At 45.8% G+C, this 21,138-nt stretch overlaps 1 protein-coding gene across 4 annotated transcripts in view; it reads left to right on the top strand.

Annotated features, from left to right (window-relative positions):
* Positions 1 to 21,138, top strand: part of SYNE1 (spectrin repeat containing nuclear envelope protein 1) — a 359,148-nt gene that overhangs the window by 336,456 nt on the left and 1,554 nt on the right. For 3 of the 4 annotated variants that reach the window (XM_084890175.1, XM_084890176.1, XM_084890177.1), the window contains 9 exons: positions 1,643 to 1,711; positions 3,669 to 3,811; positions 5,903 to 6,029; positions 6,776 to 6,987; positions 7,907 to 8,107; positions 9,390 to 9,518; positions 10,834 to 11,046; positions 12,462 to 12,554; positions 14,118 to 14,176. In XM_084890175.1, the coding sequence (XP_084746301.1) occupies positions 1,643 to 1,711; positions 3,669 to 3,811; positions 5,903 to 6,029; positions 6,776 to 6,987; positions 7,907 to 8,107; positions 9,390 to 9,518; positions 10,834 to 11,046; positions 12,462 to 12,554; positions 14,118 to 14,176 (1,246 nt within the window). The remainder of the gene's footprint in view (positions 1 to 1,642; positions 1,712 to 3,668; positions 3,812 to 5,902; positions 6,030 to 6,775; positions 6,988 to 7,906; positions 8,108 to 9,389; positions 9,519 to 10,833; positions 11,047 to 12,461; positions 12,555 to 14,117; positions 14,177 to 21,138) is intronic. The other variant, XM_084890178.1, reaches the window with a different exon arrangement.

Genomic DNA, 21,138 nt, shown 5'->3' with positions numbered 1-21,138 from the left:
ATGTGGCTTGCGAGCCGCAGTTTGCCAACCACGGGACTAGGGTCTTACAATGTGACAAGCACTTTGCTAAGCACTGGGAACACCAGTTGTTTTTCTTACACTCAAGTGTGTAACATGGATAATGAGTAGGACATGTTTGGCACTAGGATATGACATGCTTGGGCAGGTACAGGAGCACAACCAGGGGACACTACCCTGGCGCTTTGGGGAATGGCTTTAGGGAAGGGACCTTGAGTGGAGTCGGAGTTGGTCAGGTGGATGCAGCAGTGTTCAGAGGAGAAAAGCAGAGGGGGGAGACTAATCGTTCAGCTGCCTCTGGCATGAACCGGTTTGGCTCAATGGATAGAGCGTTGGCTTGGGGACTGAAGAGTACCAGGTTCTATTCTGGTCAAGGGCATGTACCTTGGTTGTGGGCATATCCCCTGTAGGGGGTGTGCCAGAGGCAGCTGATCGATGACTCTCCCAGCTTTCTGAGTAGCCATAGAACTGCTGGTCACCTGAGGTGTGTCCACGGTGACAGCTGCAGATTGGGAAGCAGAGAGTGGACAAGGAGGAGGGGAAAGGCCAACCAGGACCTGGTCATAGCGCGGCCCGGTCACATGGAAAGGAGTTTGACTTTTAGCCAGAAGGTAACAGGGAGCCACAGCAGGGGCCTAAGGCGGGAAGCGACGTGATCAGATGCATATTTTCAAAGAACCTGTCTTGAGACTAGATGGAGGGGAGTGCATTGGGAGGAAGAGAGTCCAAGTGGAAACGTTTTCTAATCCAGGACAGAGATGGGATGGCGGCCTGAACCAAAGGAGCAGCATGGGAAATAGCGAGAAGGGAAGAGATGTGGCAAGTCTAAAGCAGTCTCCTCCCTCCATAACTGATGGCTGACAGAAGAGGGATTGAGGCGATTTTCTGGCTCCAGTATCTTAGTGAAAGATGTGATTTCTCTCATTTCTGTTTTATCTTTATGGCATTGTCTGACAGTTAGGCATTTGGTATGTAAGACAGCGCTGTGCAGCGTGTAGTCCCTGGGGCACTGACTGTTGAGCACTGAAATGTGACTGCTGTTGAGATTGGCTGTGTCAGACACACTTCCATGAATACATGAAGTTCAAAGGCTTACCCAAAGGAAAAATATTACACATGCATATGTTGATGCCATGCTATAATTTAGATGTATTGTCTTAGTAAAGTAATAATGTTATTTTCATCTATTTCTTATTACTTTGGGAACCTGGCTATTAGAAATTACAAGTGTAGCTCACCTTAGGTCCATTGGCCTTTCAGCACTGCTCTGGAATCTGACTGTCTGGGTTGACATTTTTTTAGTAGCTTTTGAGACTTTGATAAGTAACTTAATTCCTCTGAACATCCATTTTCTCATCCATAAAATGGGAATGACTCTCCCATTCACTGTAGAGTTGCTGTGAGGGTACCTGAGTGCCGGACACGGTGCCTGGCTCAAAAAATATCAACCAGTGCGTGGGAACCCTCACTAGGATTCACTTTAAGAAAGCATGCCCAGGAGCTAGCTATCTGTCTACAAAAACTAACTTCCTTTTCTCCCCAGGAAAGTTGTTTTCCTGCCTCAAGGGAACCAACGTTTCCAGAACCTATCTATCTGTCAACTTAGACTGTGCTCTTTTCACAGATGTCATGATCCCCGAAAGCCCCGAGGCCTATGTAAAACTCACAGAAAGCGCCATCAGAAATACCTCTGGTAGGCGCGCCCAGCCAACGCAGCCTCCACCCTCACCTGTCCCAGGCCCCTCTTAGCACCGCCTGACCCTCTCTGGCTCTGTGGCATAAGCATGTTAAGGCGGAGCCTTCTCTTCTGACTGCTATACCATGGAAACAAAAACAAAACAAACGTGAGGTTAATCAACACCAAGAGTAAGATCTGAATAGCCAAGTGCAGGAACTCCTCACCTGCTCAGAGGTGACCAGGCCCATGAGGCGCACCCCTGCGGTGCCCCTCAGCCACAGAGAACAGGGGACGGAAGCCCTGGTCCTCAGCACGTGTGCCCTGGCGCCCTGTGGGGTTGTACATAGGAAGCCCTGACTTCCTGACTTCCTGACTTGGCTGGGTCGCCCACCTCCCTCTGGCTGGAGAGTCAGGGCTCAGGCTCTGGTTGAACCACCAGCCTGCATGGGTGACCTTGGGCCGCCGTTCGTCCTCCTGATCTCAGGGGTCACGCATCAGACAAGGACTGAGACCAGATGTTCAGCTCTGCGTAAATGCTATTTAGTACATCTGACCACATAGAAAGACTTTGAAATGAAAATTGTATTCCACCGAACCTGAAGACTTAGATATTCATTTCAGGACAAAAGGCTTCCTGAAACAAGAAAAATTAAAGAAAGCAAAATGAAACCAGTTTTGCTTGACGTTGCACTAGACAAACGGGATGTAGTTCAGGGTCAGTAATTTGGAGGAGGGTGGAGCATAGGGTTTGAACACAGTGATGTGCTATGAGTTGTTGGGTTATTAGCTCACACTTAAATTTTCCAAACAAAAGGGCAGGAAGCAAAGTGTCATTGATGAGATAACGACAGCCTGGTTCTTAGTGAGACCTCTTCCAGGTGTATGTAGACGTTTAAAAAAAAAATCGTAATTGCTTACTGATATTTGTTCTGCTTTCACCCTGTGCTGGCTTCTCTCCGATAATCCATGCTCTTGTTCAGGTCAAAGACTGCAATACACACATGCAAGCACACTGCTGCATGCACACACACATGCACGCCAAGAATTTTGCTAAGGGGTATGGCATCTCTGCACGGAGACTGAGCTGGGAGTTCCAGGCTGTGAGGAAGAGCAAGTGGAGAGGGAAATGTAAAACCTAAGCTTTCTCCGGCTTCTGATTTAAGTTTTAAACAAAAGCAAGTCATTGCTCCTTTGCTGTTTCCATGCATACCTATCTTGAGCAAGTCTTTCCTTGGCTAACGTGAAGTCCTGCCCTAAGGGAAGACGTGGCCACCTGGCACCTCAGTGGCACTGTCTGCTGCTGAGATGCAGGAAGGAAAATGAGAGGGCGTGCTGACTGCAGAGGGAGGTGAGAAGCAGCTGCCTTGCAGTTATTGGGGAGCAGACAGGTTTTCAGAAAGGCCTTCCACAGTTCACAGTGAGCAGGTTTTCAGGGGATCCATCGTGAAAAGGGGCAGGCCCAGGGCTGATAGAACCCACTGCAGAGCCCTTTTTAAATAAATAAATAAATATATATATATATATATATATATATATATATATATATATATATTGATTTCAGAGAGGAAGGGAGAGGGAGAGAGAGAGAGAAACATAAATGTTGAGAAAGAATCATTAATATACTGCCTTCTGCATGCCCTACACTGGGGATTGAGCCTGCAACCCAAGCAGGTGCCCTTGACCTGAATGGAACCTGGGATCCTTCAGTCCGTAGCCCACACTCTATCCACTGAGCCAAATAGGCAGGGCTGCAGAGCCCTTTTGCCGTATCCAGGCAGCTAGGACTCTTAGTGAAGCACATCCATCGGTCTGGTCATTTAAACCTCTCACTCACCAGCACGTCGGTACTAAACTTGCTTTATAATTGCCTCCCCCATGCTGTTTCTATACAGCTTTAACTGCAATAATTCCTTAAACTTCTTGAAGGTCATGCTCGCAAAGCTTGTAAAAAATATTATGCTTGACCCTGCAGGGGATCCCAGTGCCTTAGAGTCACAGATCCGACAGCTGGGCAAAGCCCTGGACGACAGCCGCCTTCGCATGCAGCAAACAGAAGCTATCATCCGCAGCAAAACTCCCACAGGACCTGAGCTGGACGCCAGCTACCGCGGCTACGTGAGTACCCTGATGCGGACCGGTCCCTGGAAGTCACGGCTGGGTGACAGAGGACCGTTTGTCTGGGACACGAAGGCTCTATGAGCTCTCCAAACGCCACACTGCCCTTGAACTCGGGCGTGGATGTGCAAAACACAGCCCTGTTAGCAGCAGGTGAGCTGTTGCATCTAGCTGGACCCTGCTCAGGCCCACTAGCCTACTGCAATGGCCACCTGTTCCTTTACCCTGAGAACTTAGTGAGATCCGCTTAATCGAAAGTAATAAAATGCTTTGGCTCCCGAAAGTGATTAGGCATTTTCCCCCCAATTCTGCTGATCGTGTTTGGACCATGGTTATCCTTGGAGCAACAGATTTTAGCTAATAGATTACTAACAAGGAACTTTTAAAGTTCCTTTCTTGGGTTTATTGATTCACTAGATGGCCTTGGGAATATGTTTGTCTTCTGTTTTTAGTATATTCATTCTGGAGAAAACAATTCTAATGAGGGATTTGTGGAAAAGATGAGTGTATATATTACTGCTCCTTTTTTAAAAAGCTCTTAGGAAAGTATATAATGACTTTATTTACTCTGCTCAAGTTACTGACCAAATACTTTTTCCCAGAGAACTACCTGTTTTGCTACACATATTCAAGCAAGAGAGTCTGAAAGGAAATCTCATCTATGCCTCTTTTCCCACCTCAGAGACTACCTGTTAAAAAAGGAAAGAAATATTTTTTGTTTTTGTTAATCCTCACTCGAGGATATTTTTTCCATTGATTTTTTTTTAGACAGAGTGGAAGGGATGGGGAGAGACAGAGAGAAACCTTTATGTGAGAGAGACACAATGATTGGTTGCTCCCCAACCAGGGCCAGGGATCGAGCCTGCAACCGAGGTACATGTCTTTGACCGGAATCAAACCCATGTCCCTTCAATCTGTGGGCTGATGCTCTATCCACTGAGCCGATCCAGCCAGGGCCGGAAGGAATTCTTAATTTTTCGAAGCATCACATACTGCTTTTTGAAATCAGAGAAGAGAACCATTCTAGTTGTATATGCTGATATTCACATCCCCACAATTACAGAAGAGTGACCAATTATGAGTTCACTTCCTGTCCAGTTTGGCCTATTACACCAACTTCTATTAGAGTGAAACCTCCTTTTTGCAAAATATAATATAGTTTCCTGAGATTGGTGCTGACATCATTGAGATTATAGTCAACCTCAATCAAAAGCAATCAAAGTCACTTAATAGCAATGTGCTTTGTTACAGGCTTTGAAAGGTGACTTTATGGTCAGTAGAGCAGGCGTGCCTGGAAATGATGCATTCCTTTAAACTTTGAATTCTGTGCCGCTAAGCATGGCGTTGGAAGCTTCTCCTTTGATATTAGACTTTATTCCCTTCACGCCTATTAAGCAATGCTTCCATTTTCTCATGAAGCAGCTGGTTTTAATATCGCTTTATGCTTTTAAATATTTTAATTAATGCAAAAAATATTCCTTTGAGATTTGTGGTAATATTATTATTTCCACTTTTCCGTTTAAGAAAGAGGGAACAACTTGCCAGAAATTATGTAATGTAACACCAGCTAAGGGCTCCGAGTTTAAATCCAAGATGGGTTTCATCTATCCTTGCTAATTTTTTTAATTTATTGATTTTAAAGAGAGAGGCAGGGAGGGGAAAGGAAGTGGAGAAATGAGAAAGAGGAAGAGAGAAATATGGGTCTGCTGTTCCACTTCTGTGAGCATTCATTGGTTGCTTCTTATATGCGCCCTCACAGAGGCTCAAACCCACAACCTTGGCATATGGAGACAACGCTTTAATCAGCTGAATTACCTGAGCAGGGCCTAGTCTGTCTTGATTTATAAACTTAATTTCAAAAATGTTCTGAGGACTTCCCATGCAGAACCACATATGCAGAGTACATCTTTGAGCCTTGCTTTATGTGTCTATGGAGGTGTCCCCTGTTTAAGAAGCATGCTTTTGAACTTGGCCTTGCTGAGCACAGCCACTGTGCTGTTTGAGGAGCTACAAAGACCTTTCCCCAGAAGCCCTTGCACTCGTGGGGATGTGAGCGCCTGGTGACAGGGCCTGTGTTCTGGGTCCACACAGATGAAGCTGCTGGCGGAGTGCAGCGGCAGCATCGACTCGGTGCGGAGGCTGGAGCACCAGCTGAAGGAGGAGGAGGAGAACTTCCCCGGCTTCGTGAACCTGAACAGCACGGAAGCCCAGACGGCCGGTGAGTGAATGCCGCCCAGGGCAGGGCAGGAGCGTGGAAGGCTCAGAATCACGTGGTTGCACACCAGTGTGGCTTACCTCCTTCTACACATTTCCATCCCGAGAACTTGTCTCCGTGTCCCAGGGATCTCCTGTGACAGAGAGGGAGGCAAAATGCGCCTGTGACCTCTCTACTTCAGTGCACTGTCCCTACTGTTACTAGTCAGGCATTTTATTTTATTTTATATTTTAAATATATTTTGATTGATTTCAGAGAGAAAGGAGAGAGATAAAGAGAAACATCAGAGATGAGAGAGAATCATGGATGGGCTGCCTCCTGCAGACCCCCTACAAGGAATGGAGCCTGCAACCTGAGCATGTGCCCTGACTGGGGAATCAAACCGTGATCTCCTGGTTCATAGGTTGATGCTCAACCACTGAGCCACACAACCGGGCTTGTCAAGCATTTTAGCTATACACTCTCAGAGCTCTCTTGCAGAGAGAAATCAAGAATAGCAGGTTCTCTTCAGGTACACTGCTGCTCACTCCTTCATAAAGCTCTTTCTTATTTGTGTTTTAACTCCATCAGTATTTAAAATGCAGATCAGAAAAACAGCTGGGACGCTATTCTTTGCAGCTGGCAGAAACAGAAATGCCGGGGGATTCCTTTTTCTCTGTTGCTCTTAAAGTCAGCCCAATGCCCGCTCCCAGTCCCCCCACCCCCAAACCCGCCCGCGGAGAATGCCTGCCACGTGTCCTGTCCCTCAGGTGTGATCGACCGGTGGGAGCTCATCCAGGCGCAGGCGCTGAGCAAGGAGCTGCGCATGAAGCAGAACCTCCAGAAGTGGCAGCAATTCGGCTCTGACCTGAACAGCATCTGCGCCTGGTTGGGGGAGACGGAGGAGGAGCTGGAGCGGCTCAGGCGCCTGGAGCTCAGCACCGACATCCAGTCCATCGAGCTGCAAATCAGAAAGCTCAAGGTGAGCGGCCCCTGACCTCTCCCAGGGCGGCCAGACAGGTGTGAAGCTGATGACATACCCAACTCATTCTGCTAGCCATCGCCAGAAAGTGGCCAGTGACGTAGGCAGTGTCCTCAGCCTGGGAGCCACTGTCTGTGCCGATGAGGTTGGAACAGCTGCAGGCCAGGGCCCGGGAATCTGCTTTCTCATCCAGCTTCCCATGCTGTTCTCATGCCCAGAACTCTGAGTGCCATTGGTCTGTTGAAATGGGATTCTTACACTAGGACAAAAAGTGCATTTCCTGCTGCTCAGAACTGCTGGAGCCCGGTTTTGTTTCATTTTGTTGTTGAAATCCCATCCTGGGCTGGGGGGGGGGGGGGGGGTGTCAAGTTACTCATATTCCTTATTTTATTATTTTATTGCACAGGGTCATGGTTGCTTCCTGCGAAATGCCTCTGAATTTTATTTATGTATCCTCACCCCCCACACACACACACACACATGTGCACTGTTTTTTAATCCTCATTCCTCAGACCCACAGCAACCATTCTGAAATATTCAATGAGTATTCTTTGATCCTGTATGTTCATTCAAAAAAAAAGTAGATTTGTGTGTGAGCGCATGTATTTTAAATGACACACATGCTGCTGTGTTGCACGTGTCGCTCTGTTTCTGGCTCTGTTTCTGACTCTCTCACTCTGCCCCATATTTTACTGAGATCTGTTCGTGTTGTCAAGTGCACACCTAGTCCATCTCTCGTGACCACAGCCTGGTCCTCAGAGGTGTGACCTCACTGAGCTTATCTGGACATCCTAGTAAGGCCCCGGGTGTATTCATGGATCTTTTTTATTTGGGGGAAGCCTTTCCAAAGGCCCTGGACTGTGTTTTTAATGTCTTTCTCGTTATTTTCCTTGTTTGGGGTTCCTCTTCCTCTTCGCAGGAGCTGCAGAAAGCCGTGGATCACCGCAAAGCCATCATTCTCTCCATCAACCTGTGCAGCGCCGAGTTCACGCGGACGGGCGGCGAGGAGAGCCGGGCCCTGCAGGAGCGCCTGTCGCAGATGAACGCGCGCTGGGACCGCGTGTGCTCCCTGCTGGAGGAGTGGCGGGGCCTGCTGCAGGGCGCGCTGATGCAGTGCCAGGTGCGCGGGCTCTGGGCAGCTGTGCTCCCGTCACACGTGCCCGGCGGTGCCAGTCTGTGACTGGGTTTGCCAAGGTCACCAGAGGGATGCGGTTGCTCCCCCAAGTCAATATCGGAATGCGATAGCGTGGTGCCCAAACTCTTTATTGGACTAGAGGATGTGGGCATGTGAGCAGCAGCTCAGAGCAGCCAGCCCCCGTCTTCTGTCCAGCCAGCGAGAGACTGTTCCCACACATCATCTCAGCCCCACCACTCCTTCTGCTCACTCATGGCATTCATTCACTCAGCAGACATTCCCTGAGCACATCAAAAGACAGCTTCTGAACATCAGTGAGCATTGCAAACACTCATTCCCGCCACACTGGCCCAGTCTCACTGTCTGACTGGTACTGCACATGGCAGTCACCATACACCACAGCCTCCTTGTTGGGGAGAGCAGACAATACAAATGCAATTCAGTGGTTAACCAAGAGGCCTCCAGGTGTTGATCAGGGTAATGGAGAAAAGCCGCTCAGGGAGGGGGTCAGGGAAGTCCTCAGCATCTTTGAGCTGACATTGGAAGGAGATGGAACAAATGGAAAGGCTTCGTGTCTCCAAAGGCACAAAAGAGGCCAGTGTGATCAGAATGCAGTCAGAGAGGCAGGAGTGTGGAACCATCAAGAATGAGATCATGCGGGGCCTGGTAGGTCCTGGCCAGGAGCTTGGGTTGTATTCTGAGCATGAAGGGAAGCCTTCTCAGGGTGTGAAGCCTGCTCCCCAGGTTTACATGTGCCCCAAGAGTACCTGATTCTTGACAGCAGGTACCCCAGCTGTTGTTTTAACCCTGCAACCCCTCCTAGTACAGTGTGTTCCACTCAGGAGATGTTCAGGAACTATACGCTGAATAAACGAATAAACAAATGGATAGGTGAAGGACATAGGGACTGGTTTTAGGCCTTAAAAAGATGGGAAGATTTGAATTCAGGGTGATAAGAGGGGAGCAGAGTTGCTTCCTTCCAAACTACATAATAGCCCTTGAAATCTCTACAGTATTTTGTATTTTGAACCAGTTGTCCTTATGTCTGAATTTTCCCTCCAGTAATAAATTAGATGCTTTTGGGAAGAACGTGAGCTCGATGATCACAACAGCACAAGCACCTTGCTCAGGAAGGAGTTGTGTCTGAGACCCTAAAACCAACGTGTCTTTGCCAGTGATAGCAGTTGTGAAGAATGGAAATGTAAGCTGTGAGTGAAAGAAAACTGTATTAGTCAAGATGATTTCATGCTCTGTCCTTTTCCCCCAGGATTTTCATGAGATGAGTCATGGCTTGCTTCTCATGCTGGAGAACATCGACAGGAGGAAAAACGAAATTGTTCCTATCGATTCTCACGCCGATGCAGAAATACTGCAGGACCAGCACAAACAGCTTACGGTAGGATGTGTGAACGCCTTGTTTTAGCAGCGATCCCTTTCCTTTGCAGGAAAAGAAGTGGTTATGTCTTTTACCTTTTAAGTTCTAGTCTCTAAGTTAATTTTGGTGGAGCTAACACGGGCATAGAAGAGGACATCGACTAGCTTTAGAGTCTGGATCCAAAGCCGTGGCTCAATAGTAGAAATCTTAGCTGTTCTAATCTTAATTAACTTCTTGCATAAAGCAGGTCTTTGGTGAATTACACTTACTTTTAATTTAAACTGTATTTGTTACATCCATGTCCCAAAAGTATATGAGGTGGGTTTATAGTAAAAGGGCATTGCAACTATTAAAATAGAGAGCGTTAGGGTTTCGTCAGAGGAATTAAGTGAACCAAATTCTACATTAACCTTAACATCAAGTTTTCTGAAAGTTCAGACAAAAAGGGAAATGTGATGACTTTACTTATTTTCATTATCTGACAAAAAGGCAGCATACCAGTTGTTGGGGAATGAGAAACTTTTTCTAGCACTAACTTCTGAAGGCAGCTTGCAGAATTTCTGGGTCGATTCTCATGCAAAGAAGTGTGGACAATATAATGTACAGCGTACTTAAGTGACTGCATAAACGATACAGAAGCAGACTTGCATCCCATCAGGAGAAAATGAGTTGAATTTTGGAGCTTTCTGTAGTTTTTAAATATTATTTCTTACCATTGAACACTCACTAACCTAACCAGCAGAATTGGTCGCTTCTAATTCAGTACCACAAAGATCTTAGAAGACGAGGAAATAGCGATGTGACTGCATTTTTCCACTGAACTTTGAACCTCGGGCTTTAAGTTGTAAATGATAAATCACCACATATCTTTTTTTAATCTTGAACAGATATCTGAATGTATCTAGACATACTGGAGGTCTGATACATTTATGGTGATGTTTTACTGTTCTGTTTAAAAGACTATCTTATGTCTCATTTGCATAATACTTTCTATTTTAAGTACTTTCACATATATTTACTGACTTGAACCCAAGAATACTTATTGTGGTTCAGGCAAGAAATAATATCATCATTTTACCGAAGGAGCAAAATTCACATTAAAGAGGTCCAGGGGTTTTAGGGAATGGTTTGGGCAGAGGCAAGATTAGAACACAGGTCCCTGATTCCCAAATGCCATGGTCCCTGATTCCCAAATGCTATCTGTCCTTGTGTGAGCTCTGCGTTCCGAGGCTCGGGCATAAGTGCCCGGTAAGTTAAAGTGATATCATTCTGTGCTGTAGAGACTTTCCCTAATGATCAGAAATCCTTAGAGAAATGTTTCTTGCTATATACGTAGCAAATAAGGCAGGAGCTCTTGGAATCCCAGCTCAAAGTGGCCTCCCTGCAAGACATGTCCTGCCAACTGTTGGTGAACGCAGAAGGCACAGACTGCTTAGAAGCCAAAGAAAAGGTCCATGTGATTGGAAATCGGCTCAAACTGCTCTTGAAGGAGGTCAGCCGTCACCTCAAGGAGCTGGAGAAGTTACTGGACATGTCGAGCAGTCAGCAGGTAAGCGCTCAGCAGGCAGCACTGTGCAGCCTTTCTTACAGAGCATCAAGGAAGCACCATCCTTGTGTGTGACATTTCAGAATGTCTTAGAGTGGCTCCTGCAAGTCTGGTCTCAAAATAAGAAAGAGACATATAGTCTTTTTTAAATATATATTGATTTCAGAAAGGAAGGGAGAGTGAGAGAGAGATAGAAACATCAATGATGAGAGAGAATCATTGATTGGCTGCCTCCTGTACACCTCACAAGGTATCAAGCCAACAACCTGGGCATGTGCCCTGACCTAGAATCCAACAATGTCCTCCTGGTATATAGGTCGATGCTCAACCACTGAGCCATACCAGCTGGGTGGGACTTACAAACTTTTATAATAGGACACCGCGTTTGATTCTGTCACACCCAGGAGACCTCCTGTAATTGCAAACCTTACACCACCACTGCTGTGACATTTTATTTTACCCTGTTTAGTTAAAAATTCACGTATTTTCTGTACCATAGCCATGATACATCACAACCAATCATTTGCATATGATTCAGCCTAAAAGGTTGAATTCTCCTGACACGAAGAGCAGTTAATTCATAGAAAATGTCCCTTGCTCATTTACTGTGTTATTTTTCCCTTCGCTCTGCTGCATCGTGAAAGAGGTGTCAGTTTGGGGAAGTGCATTTGCAGGCGCAGAGGTGCCTGGTAAAACTTCATTCCCTGTGAAATACTGTATGAGCACACAGCACTGTGCCCTCCTTTCAGAATGTCAGAGAACAGTCCACTGCAAGCAGCAGCATTAGTGCTGGAAACAACATGCTTTCTCTGATCCTGGGAGACTTCCGTTTCTAACTCAAATGAATTGGTCTCTCTGGCCCGAGCCACCTGCAGCTCTAAGGCAGATTCTTTCCCCTCCTGCACTTAGACTCACTCATTTCCACGTCCCTGAGAAATAATAAATCTACGAGTGACACAGTAAGAATGATCCTGTAGCTGTATTTTCCAAAAGGGACGAGCAGCCAGGAAAGCCCAATACACTAGAACTGTGGTCAGCAAACTGCGGCTCGCGAGCCACATGTAGCTCTTTGGCCTCTTCGTTGTGGCTCTTCCACAAAATACCACGCCCTGGGCGAGTCTATTTTGAAGAAGTGGCATTAGAAGAAGTTTACATTTAAAAAATGTGGCTCTCAAAAAAAGAAATTCCAGTCATTGTACTGTTGGTATTTGGCTCTGTTGACTAATGAGTTTGCCAGCCACTGCACTAGAAGACCTAGGTCCCGATCTTCTTGTAGTTTGGATTCTACTTTTCCCAAGGAATGGTGACTTGATTTATACGGGGGATGGGTGGGGATGGAATAGGAAACACATTGTGTGTTGCAGGGCCACTGTGGCTCTGGAACGTGGAATCATTAAAAGAATCTCTTTTCTACGTAGGACCTGTCCTCCTGGTCTTCTGCTGACGAGCTGGACACCTCGGGATCGCTGAGTCCTACGTCAGGGAGCAGCACCCCCAACAGACAGAGAACGGTAACTTTCTGCTGGCCTTTGGCCCATGGGAAGGGACACTGGGGAGTGACAGTTTCTGTACCCACCAGGGTCCGCAGGCTCTCCCCCAAAGCGGGGGTCCCCCTCCAGACGAGGGTGTCACTCAGTGACCCAGGAAAGTGCTGTTTCCTGAGCCCTGCCACGTGCCCTCATCGCCTGCAGTCAGGAATGGAAAAGAGCGGTTCTGTTTTTCAAAAGCATCAGGGCTTCCCGTGGGCGTGGTGTGTGCAGGGAGACACATTATTTTTCTCGCTCCAAGGGCCATCTCTAGATTGATGTTCCCTGGTCCCTTCCAACCACCACTGCCACTGCCCACCTAGAAACTAGCTTCCACTGAGGAGGTGCCTCCGCCAGACGGGGACAAGAGCGCCCATGAGGCCATGGGATTGATGAGATGAGCGGAGGGTCTGTTGACTCTCAGGGAAGCTCCTGAGTGGTCCTGAAGGTTTCCAGTGACCGTGCAGCCCCCCAAATGGCAACAGCGTAAGGTGACTCAGCCGCAAGGCCTACGGGGGCTGCCGCGCTGGCACACAGAAGCAGAGTCAGCCCCTGCTCCACTCTATTCCTTGGTTTCCCTGTGTAGTTAGAAGCTTGTTTTTGTTTAGTTATTTTTTTTTTGTCCTGCTTTATGGTGACATTCATTTTTATTATCATCCCATTGTCCTTAGTTTTTAGAAGCATTAATTTGTAATTTTTTGTGTGTGATAAACACTTAAGTTCTATGCTGATAAATGTTATGACCTTTCTTTAGGATTTTTTTTTTTTTATTAACTACATTCACTAGTTTCCTATAGATCCTAGTTTAAGAATGTGAAGGAATACTGGCTTTTCAATTCAAATTTTAGTCTTTATGTAAATTGAGTCTTTAACTTGTTGGGTCTTCATCACTTTACAAAGAATAATTTCCTATTACGGTTGCTACCATTTTTTTATCTGAAGAATTTTGCTACTATTTTTGTGTTCTAGAAGATGAAAAAATATGATGTGGCATGATATATTGAACTTTATTATTTTTTTAAATATGTTTTTATTTATTTTAGAGAGGGAGGAAAGAATGAGAGAGAAAGAAACATTGATCAGCTGCCTCCTGCACACCCCCTACTGGGGATTGATCCCGCAACCTGGGCCTGTGCCCTGACTGGGAATTAAACCAGCAACCATTAGGTGTGTGGGATGACACCCTACTGAGCCACACCAGCCAGGGCTGAGCTTTATTTTTATCGTGAGTTAAGTATACAGAGATGCGAGCTAGCATACGGTCACTTTAATTTCTACCATGAAACGTGGGAGGAGAAATATGCCCACTGTGGTGTGAACTTCTCAACCACAATTTATGTCCCTCCGATGACTAATAGCATCCGTGTAAACTTATCTCGTTTCTTCCTCAAAAGAAAAGCCAGTTTCCTTAATCGTGGGTACTGATCAATTCGTTTGATTTGTTTTTTTTCCTTTGCTGCATTTTTAGTTTAATTTTCATCAGTAGCTTGTCTTTATTTGCCTGGACTGAACATTCTTCTTTCTTTACCCCCTGTTCATTGCAAACAGCCACGAGGCAAATGTAGTCTGTCCCAGCCTGGACCCTCTGTCAGCAGTCCACATAGCAGGTACCTGATTCTCCTGGTTTCCACCCTGTTCTAGAACTGCAAGAGGATGATGGAAAGTGCCCACGGTGTTGCTAGGCCTCCCTTGGGTGTGCCTGGGGGCAGTTGAGAAATTGCTCGTTTTGGTGCACACCCTTTCGGAATAAATTGGAAGAGGCTTTTCCACATGGAAAGTGCGAGCGAATCTCAGAGCGTGAGATATTTGGATCCCACCCACCAAAATCAGGATTAACACGACATAGGCCATCTGGAACTTTCCATCCAGTGGTATCCTGTGTGCACCTAGCATCCGATATGTCCCATAACATAGCTGCTGATTGAGTCGGGGCAGACTTTCATCATCCTCTTTCTTTCTAGATTTGACAATAAGACAGGTAATCAATCAATGAATTATTCTACCATTCCCGGAAACCCACACATCTGAATAAAATCTACTAACATCCCCGGCTTTTTCTTTTCTTTTCATGTTTTATCCAGATTGTGGGTTTGGGATTCTCCAAATGGCAAGTCCGAATTCAGTGTTATTGAACATTTATGAGCACCTTCTCTCCTCTGCTTCCCCTGAAATTTGTCTTTACCCAGCACACTCAGTCACTCGCCCTCCTGCCCGGGGCGGGCACCTGCCCAGAGCCCCCTCACCCATGCCACCCTGTGCTTCATATCTTCTCCAGCAGCCCTGTGTCTGCAGCTAGCGGTGCTTCGCCTGCTTCGTTACCGGTGTATGTCTGTGCGCCCTGCCCCTTCACTCAGCGCCGGCTGCCCCAGACAGCTGTCCAAATAGAATCACTGACCTCAGAGCTGACTCTTCCTTCCAGTCCCGAGCAGTTCAGTGTTAGAGTAGCTTGTCCCTCTGGAAACTCAGCACCGCTGAGCTGGGATCCCCATTCCTGGGAGGAGGGCAGGGGGAGCCTGACGTGTGGAGCCACAGACAACTCCTGAGGAATAGCCGTGGCTTTCCAGCCAGGAACTGAAGAGAAAGGCTGTTTCCTTTGGTCATTCCCACTCGGCCCAACGAATGCAGAATGTACTGGGATGTGCTTTCTGGGTTTAAGCCTCCCTTTATTATATTATTTTTGTTTTTTTACTTCCCTTTGGTTTGGTTTGGAGACCATAGTGTTGGGGGGTGGGGGTGTTGTACAGAACAAAATGTCAACAATGAAATGTGAAGGGAGGGTATGATGGACTTCCTCAGGTGCCCTGATGGTTTCTGATGCCCTCCAAGGAAAAACAACCGTGCTATAGACAGGTCATTGTTCTATATGGTCCCTCTTCTCCACTGAAATTGCCACCGTGCCATGAGCATATTGCTATGGGAGAGCCCCACAGCATCCTTTTAGGATCCCAGAGACCAGTTACTGGGTTGGCATAAGTGATGGTAATGAGAAGGGGAAAGCTCTTACGTTATTCATCAGCACCCATAGCAACCACCTGCGGGTTTCCAAATACTGCATCCATCTGCTCCCCCAGTTATTCCAGACAGCCACTCGGGTTTTCAGAAAATGTCACAGGCCTCGTTTCTTAGGGCAGCTAGGGCTACGCCGTGTCTCCTCAGGGCTTTGCGGCTGGGACAGCCACGTTCTCGTGGTGGCATCTCCAAGGCACCTTCCGGCTCTGCTCCGCCCAGCGCTGTTTATTAACACCTCTCTGAGCACACAGCACAAGGCTCACTTGGCTCCTCGGGGGGCCTGGAGTCCTTCGCCTGAATCGCACACTTCATCAAGCGCCTAGCCAGAAGGGTTGTGGTTGAACATGTTAAACGTTCTTGGATTTCTTAGCTGCTAGGCGCCTCTGAGTGGGGTGCACCCAACTCTGCCATTGAAATGCAGAATCTGCTGGGAAAGAATGGACTCCATCCGCAGTCCAGGTGCCTTGGTGTTTCCTGAAACCGAGGCCTGGTCGTACCCTGTGTTTGATCTTGCACTGCCCCAGCCAATTGGAAAGGTTCTTGCAGAAGCACAAACAGTTTAGCATCTTGACCCCAGCGATCTGCAGTGGGAACATGTTCGACGTGTCTTCTTCCCGAGAGAGGAAAGGGGCTGAATGGAAGAAACTGCTTATTAGTTTTAAGGGAGAGGCTCTTATAGTCTTTGGACTTAAAGTCAGGTATTAATATCAGCTGCATGCTTGCTGTCTATTTCAGTTTGATTTTATGGTCACTGTTCTGCATCTTCTTAAAAATAGTTTAAGCCTGCATATAGATTCATGCTAATATGGTTAGGCCCTAGGCCTACAAAATTAATACAATATGGTCCCACCATTAACAGACCTGCAAGGTGTCAGAAAGAAGAGATGCCCTAAGTCAATTACAAGAAGCTCCCCAAGACTTCTTCAAATGACAAGCCTTTGGAAAACATCTGGACATACATTTGTAATAACTATTCATTATTTTTTAGATCAAATACATTTAAGAAGCATGCTTTTGAAGCAGCGCTGTTGATGGTCCACTTGGTACTTTTCTTCCAAGGGGACTTAAAATGATCTAACACAGTGGTCGGCAAACTCATTGGTCAGCAGAGCCATATATCAACAGTACAATGATTGAAATTTCTTTCGAGAGCCAAATTTTTTAAACTTAAATTTCTTCTAATGCCACTTCTTCAAAATAGACTCGCACAGGGCATGGTATTTTGTGGAAGAGCCACACTCAAGGAGCCAAAGAGCCGCATTGGCTCACGAGCTATAGTTGCTGACCATGGATCTAACCTGATCTCCAATAAGATTTCACAACCCAACTGCCGATCACTGAAATTGACAAATGGGGAGATTTTACTCCAATTTCCAGCTAGGCAAAGGAATAATTCCTCTGTCATTTGGATAGATTGAATCGGTGGCTTAATTCCAAAGCTTAGAATTGTGAAATGCAAGATTTGCCAGGGAACCTCTGCTCTCTGGCACCTTCCACCCAAGAACTAGGACCCAGGGAGAAGTGGCAATAACTGGCTGAAACACTGCAAAGGAGGGGAAAAGCACCTCGTTTTACAGTATGTGCAAGGCAGCCAAATTTCAGGCAAGGCTTGCCTGAAAACATTATTCAGTTTCTTGTGAAAAATTGTTCTTAAGTCTTTTCCTCCAGACCCCAGCCTGGAGACCTATTTGATCAAAGCATTCAAAGAGCCTCGGCCTAAAGCAGCCTTGCCTGTAGGCCAGGCCCCAGCCAGGGCTGAGGGACAGCTAGAGGGTGATGCTCTAACTTGTTGCCTTTATAATGCTTGAGGCATGTATCCCTAGTGTTTTCTGGGCACTTTGGGAAACTCAGTAATCCTTGAAAGAACTTCTGGGAAGTCAGAAATGTTCCCGGGAGAAAAGACTAAATCCAGCCAGCCTCTGAGGATGTGAGTCAGCACACCCTTGCTTTCATAGTATAGATAATAATACACTGATGACACTTAATTTAGCATTATGTGTTCTAAGCACCACACAAAGCACGATATACCTATTGTCTCATTTAACCCTTCCACCATCCCCATGACATGGCTGTAGTCCCAGATTTACAGACAAGGACACGAAGGATTAGAGGCATGAAGATTTAGGTTTGAACCCAGGTCTATCTGACTCTGGGGGTCCTCTGTCTTATTAACCACTGCACTCTAGCACGGGGCTGCTGGCAGGTAGAACTATAAAGGATTCCAGGGCTTAGGTACCAGGCAGAGTAGAGTGCTCCTTTTGGAATAAGAGGAGGATGAAATCCTGAGCTGATTCTGGAAACGTGTGTGCTGAACCACGTGTCCAGGAAACAGAGACCGTGCACACAAGGGTAGGCAACAAGATCATAGACAAGCTAGATAATCCCTCACAGTAAATTCCTGTCACCATCCGCCAGGGTTAGCTGACACGTCACAGAATGAGTTGCAAGCTTCTGTGTTTGAGTGGTGGATGCACAGATTTAACCCATTTTATTTCCCTCCCCGGTGTAGAGGTTTGGAAAGGAATCAGACTCCTGTGCATACTGGCCAGGCTCCCGCACCTCTTGATCATGCTTTCTTGTGTGTGGTGTGTGGTGTGTGGTGTGTGGTGTGTGGTGATGTATGACTTCCTCCCCTACCATCCTTTTTCCACAACTGTATGTGTTTTGGGGAAAGAGAGGAAACAATGTCTGGGTAACTGTTTACCCAGAAATTTTAATGAGTGGAAAAAAATAATAAAATTGGTGTTCAGTTATGAGAATAAGCACATTTTTGCTGGGCTGAATTATCTGGAATATCCCTTATAATGAACTTCCTTGAATAAGGTCACACTTTTAATGTTTCCTTTGGGGATGCATTCTAGACTGTCACCTGTTTATGTAACAGGGCCACTGGGGAGAGATGAGGGACTAGTGTCTTTGTTCTTTCCCTTGTCAAGTTTCCCAAGGCTCTTGAAGCAGAGGTGATTTTAGGTCAGTGGATAAATATTAATAGTACCCTTTTACCCCCGTGTCATTAACCTGATGGTACTCGCAGTTTTAAGACTTGGGGCATGTTGAAACCCTGGTCATTGCTCCCGGGGGTAGCATGTTTCTCAGCAGATAAACTGGGCCTTTCCAAGAGCAGTCAACTGCATGGAAGCTCACTAGGGACTGCAAATTCTCTCTGTCCCTGTCTCAGCCCATCACTCCTCCTTAGGTGGGCATTCTTCAGCACCAGAAGGCACGTGGTAATTAAAGTTTAATAAGGAATGCTCTGATGCTGTTAAATGTGCCATGTCCTTAGACAGACGCTATCACATGTGAGCCCACATTGCAAAGATGGTAACCTTTCCTCTTGTTCTCAGGGGTGGACTCGTCAACGGGCACCCTGATCTTTGGCTTAAGCTAATGATTGGCAAGCAAGGGCTATTCCGCTATGTCAGTCAGATTGTATTGTCAATTATATGCATAATCTAGCCATCACGAATGTTCTTACATGTTTCCTAAAGAAAAGAAGTCAGAAATCGTTCTTGTTTTATTTAAATGTTGAATGATGAGGAACGTGGAGCTCTCTTTTGTGCTTCAGTTATAACTCATCCAGTGACAGGTGGGGAGGGCACATTGTAAGAGAAAAGAAAAAGGTATTTTGAAGAAAAATTCAACCCAGAGTTCATGGGCCAATGTTCCCTCCTTCTTAAGACACTTTAAGGCAAACCATTGAATCATGAACTGCAAGAACCAAAGAGATCTTAAGATATTAATGCAACTGTTCTTTTTGCAAATAAGAAAATTGAAGGCCAGTCCAGAGAGACTATGCTGCTTGGCCAACATTGTGCAACTGTCTGAACACAAAATGTCCCCCTGTGCACATGATAGGCAGGGACATTGGAACTCTGAGTGCCTGCTGGATCTCTTCCTTTAATCCTGGGATCTGGGGCAAGTCATTTGCCTTTTCTAGAGAGTCAAAATTCTGGAAGTTAAAATCCTAGAATTGAAATCTTAATTCTGCCACTTGCAAGCTGTCAGTCACTGGTTACTTCCCCTCACTGAGCCTCTTTTTCATCATCTAGTAGGGGTGTCGAACTCAATCAGAGAAGGGGCCAAAATCTAAAATCCAGCCTAAATCATGGGCTGAATGGTTTACTGAACAGTCATAAACTGATAATGTCATAAACTGACAGCGGAGTGCAGTGATGACAGCGCGGTGCGGGCCACATTGCAAGGCCTGGCGGGCTGGATTTGGCCCGCGGGCCTTGTGTTTGACACATGTGATCTATAGAATGCATATAACAAGCACATTGAGGACTATTCTGGGGATTACATGAGAGAACCCAAGATAAATGCTTAGTACATTGCCTAGTAATTAGACAAATAAATGTTAACTATCATTACCAACATCTACAAAATTAGGAGATGGGTTATATACTGTATAAGGCCTTCTCTCAACATGAATAGTTTATAATTAGAAAACTCAAGAATTTCCTATTTTACCCTTCCATTCATAAACATGTGCCATTGTTCTTTTATCCTGTATTTCACAAAATATACAAATTTCACAAAATATACAAATTTCCTATTTAGCTCATTAGGAGTAATTCATTAGTCTTAACATAAGGACAGTTAATCAGTTTGACCACTAGATGGTGAGTGAACTCTTGTGGCCTCTCAGTTGGCCTACTATTTACACTGACTAATTAGTAGAAGGCATCCCATGTATAAAACATGGAACATTGGAAGGCCATCTAGTCTAACTTGAAGGGGTTGACTAAGAGGTTGGCTGAGGAGAGTGAGTTGTTCAAGGTTACACAACCGTTAGTTGTGGTCTTCAGAAAAGAAACTAAGACCCAATTTTGGCCGATGATGTGTTTCTTTCATTACATATGCTAACAACAAGTGGGCCACATGCTCCTAGGGGCTTCCAGAGGCCCGGTCTGTTTGCCTCTCATATTTCTTTGATGGTTTTAAATAAAAGAGTTTTGAGTAGTCCCTCTAGAAACTTAGTGTTTTCTTAGAAAAGCATACAGAGTAACCAACACAGTTTTTACACCTTCATATTTCTCCAGAGGCCTCATATTCCTTGTCCATATCCTTAGTGATATTGCTGTCACTAGGAAATCTTTACTAGTTGGGGGAATGTGTTTTGTCAATACACCTAGTCTTTTTGCTCCTACAGTAATGTGTGTTTGTGTGAATGCAAAATGTCTCTTTCTAATAGCATTTCCCTCTTCATCTTTTCCATGAGTAACCAAACAAAACATTAAAGGATGATCACACAGAAAAAAATGGTGCCCTCTAACCCCCACCCAGAACCTACTTCCATATTCAGTATTTTTCAGGCAGTCTTTCTTAAGAAATGTGAAATTCATGCTTAATCTCAAATGCACAGTTTAGTAGATAGGAAGACATAAATGTAGATAGGAAAACATAGAACTTTGAGTAGAAGGAGCCTACAAAATCTTCCTCAGAAAAATGGTGTCTGTTTCCCAAAGTCACAGCTAATAAAAAATAGGATCAACCTAGATTCTAAGTCATTCAACACCAGCGTTCTGTATACCGACTCTATTGCCATCCTGGTTCACAC

The sequence above is a fragment of the Pipistrellus hanaki genome (assembly GCF_964339955.1).
Source record: "Pipistrellus hanaki genome assembly, chromosome: 7".
NCBI lineage: Eukaryota > Metazoa > Chordata > Mammalia > Chiroptera > Vespertilionidae > Pipistrellus > Pipistrellus hanaki.
Note: the sequence above shows the minus strand (reverse complement) of the source record. Positions and strands in the feature narration are given on the sequence as shown.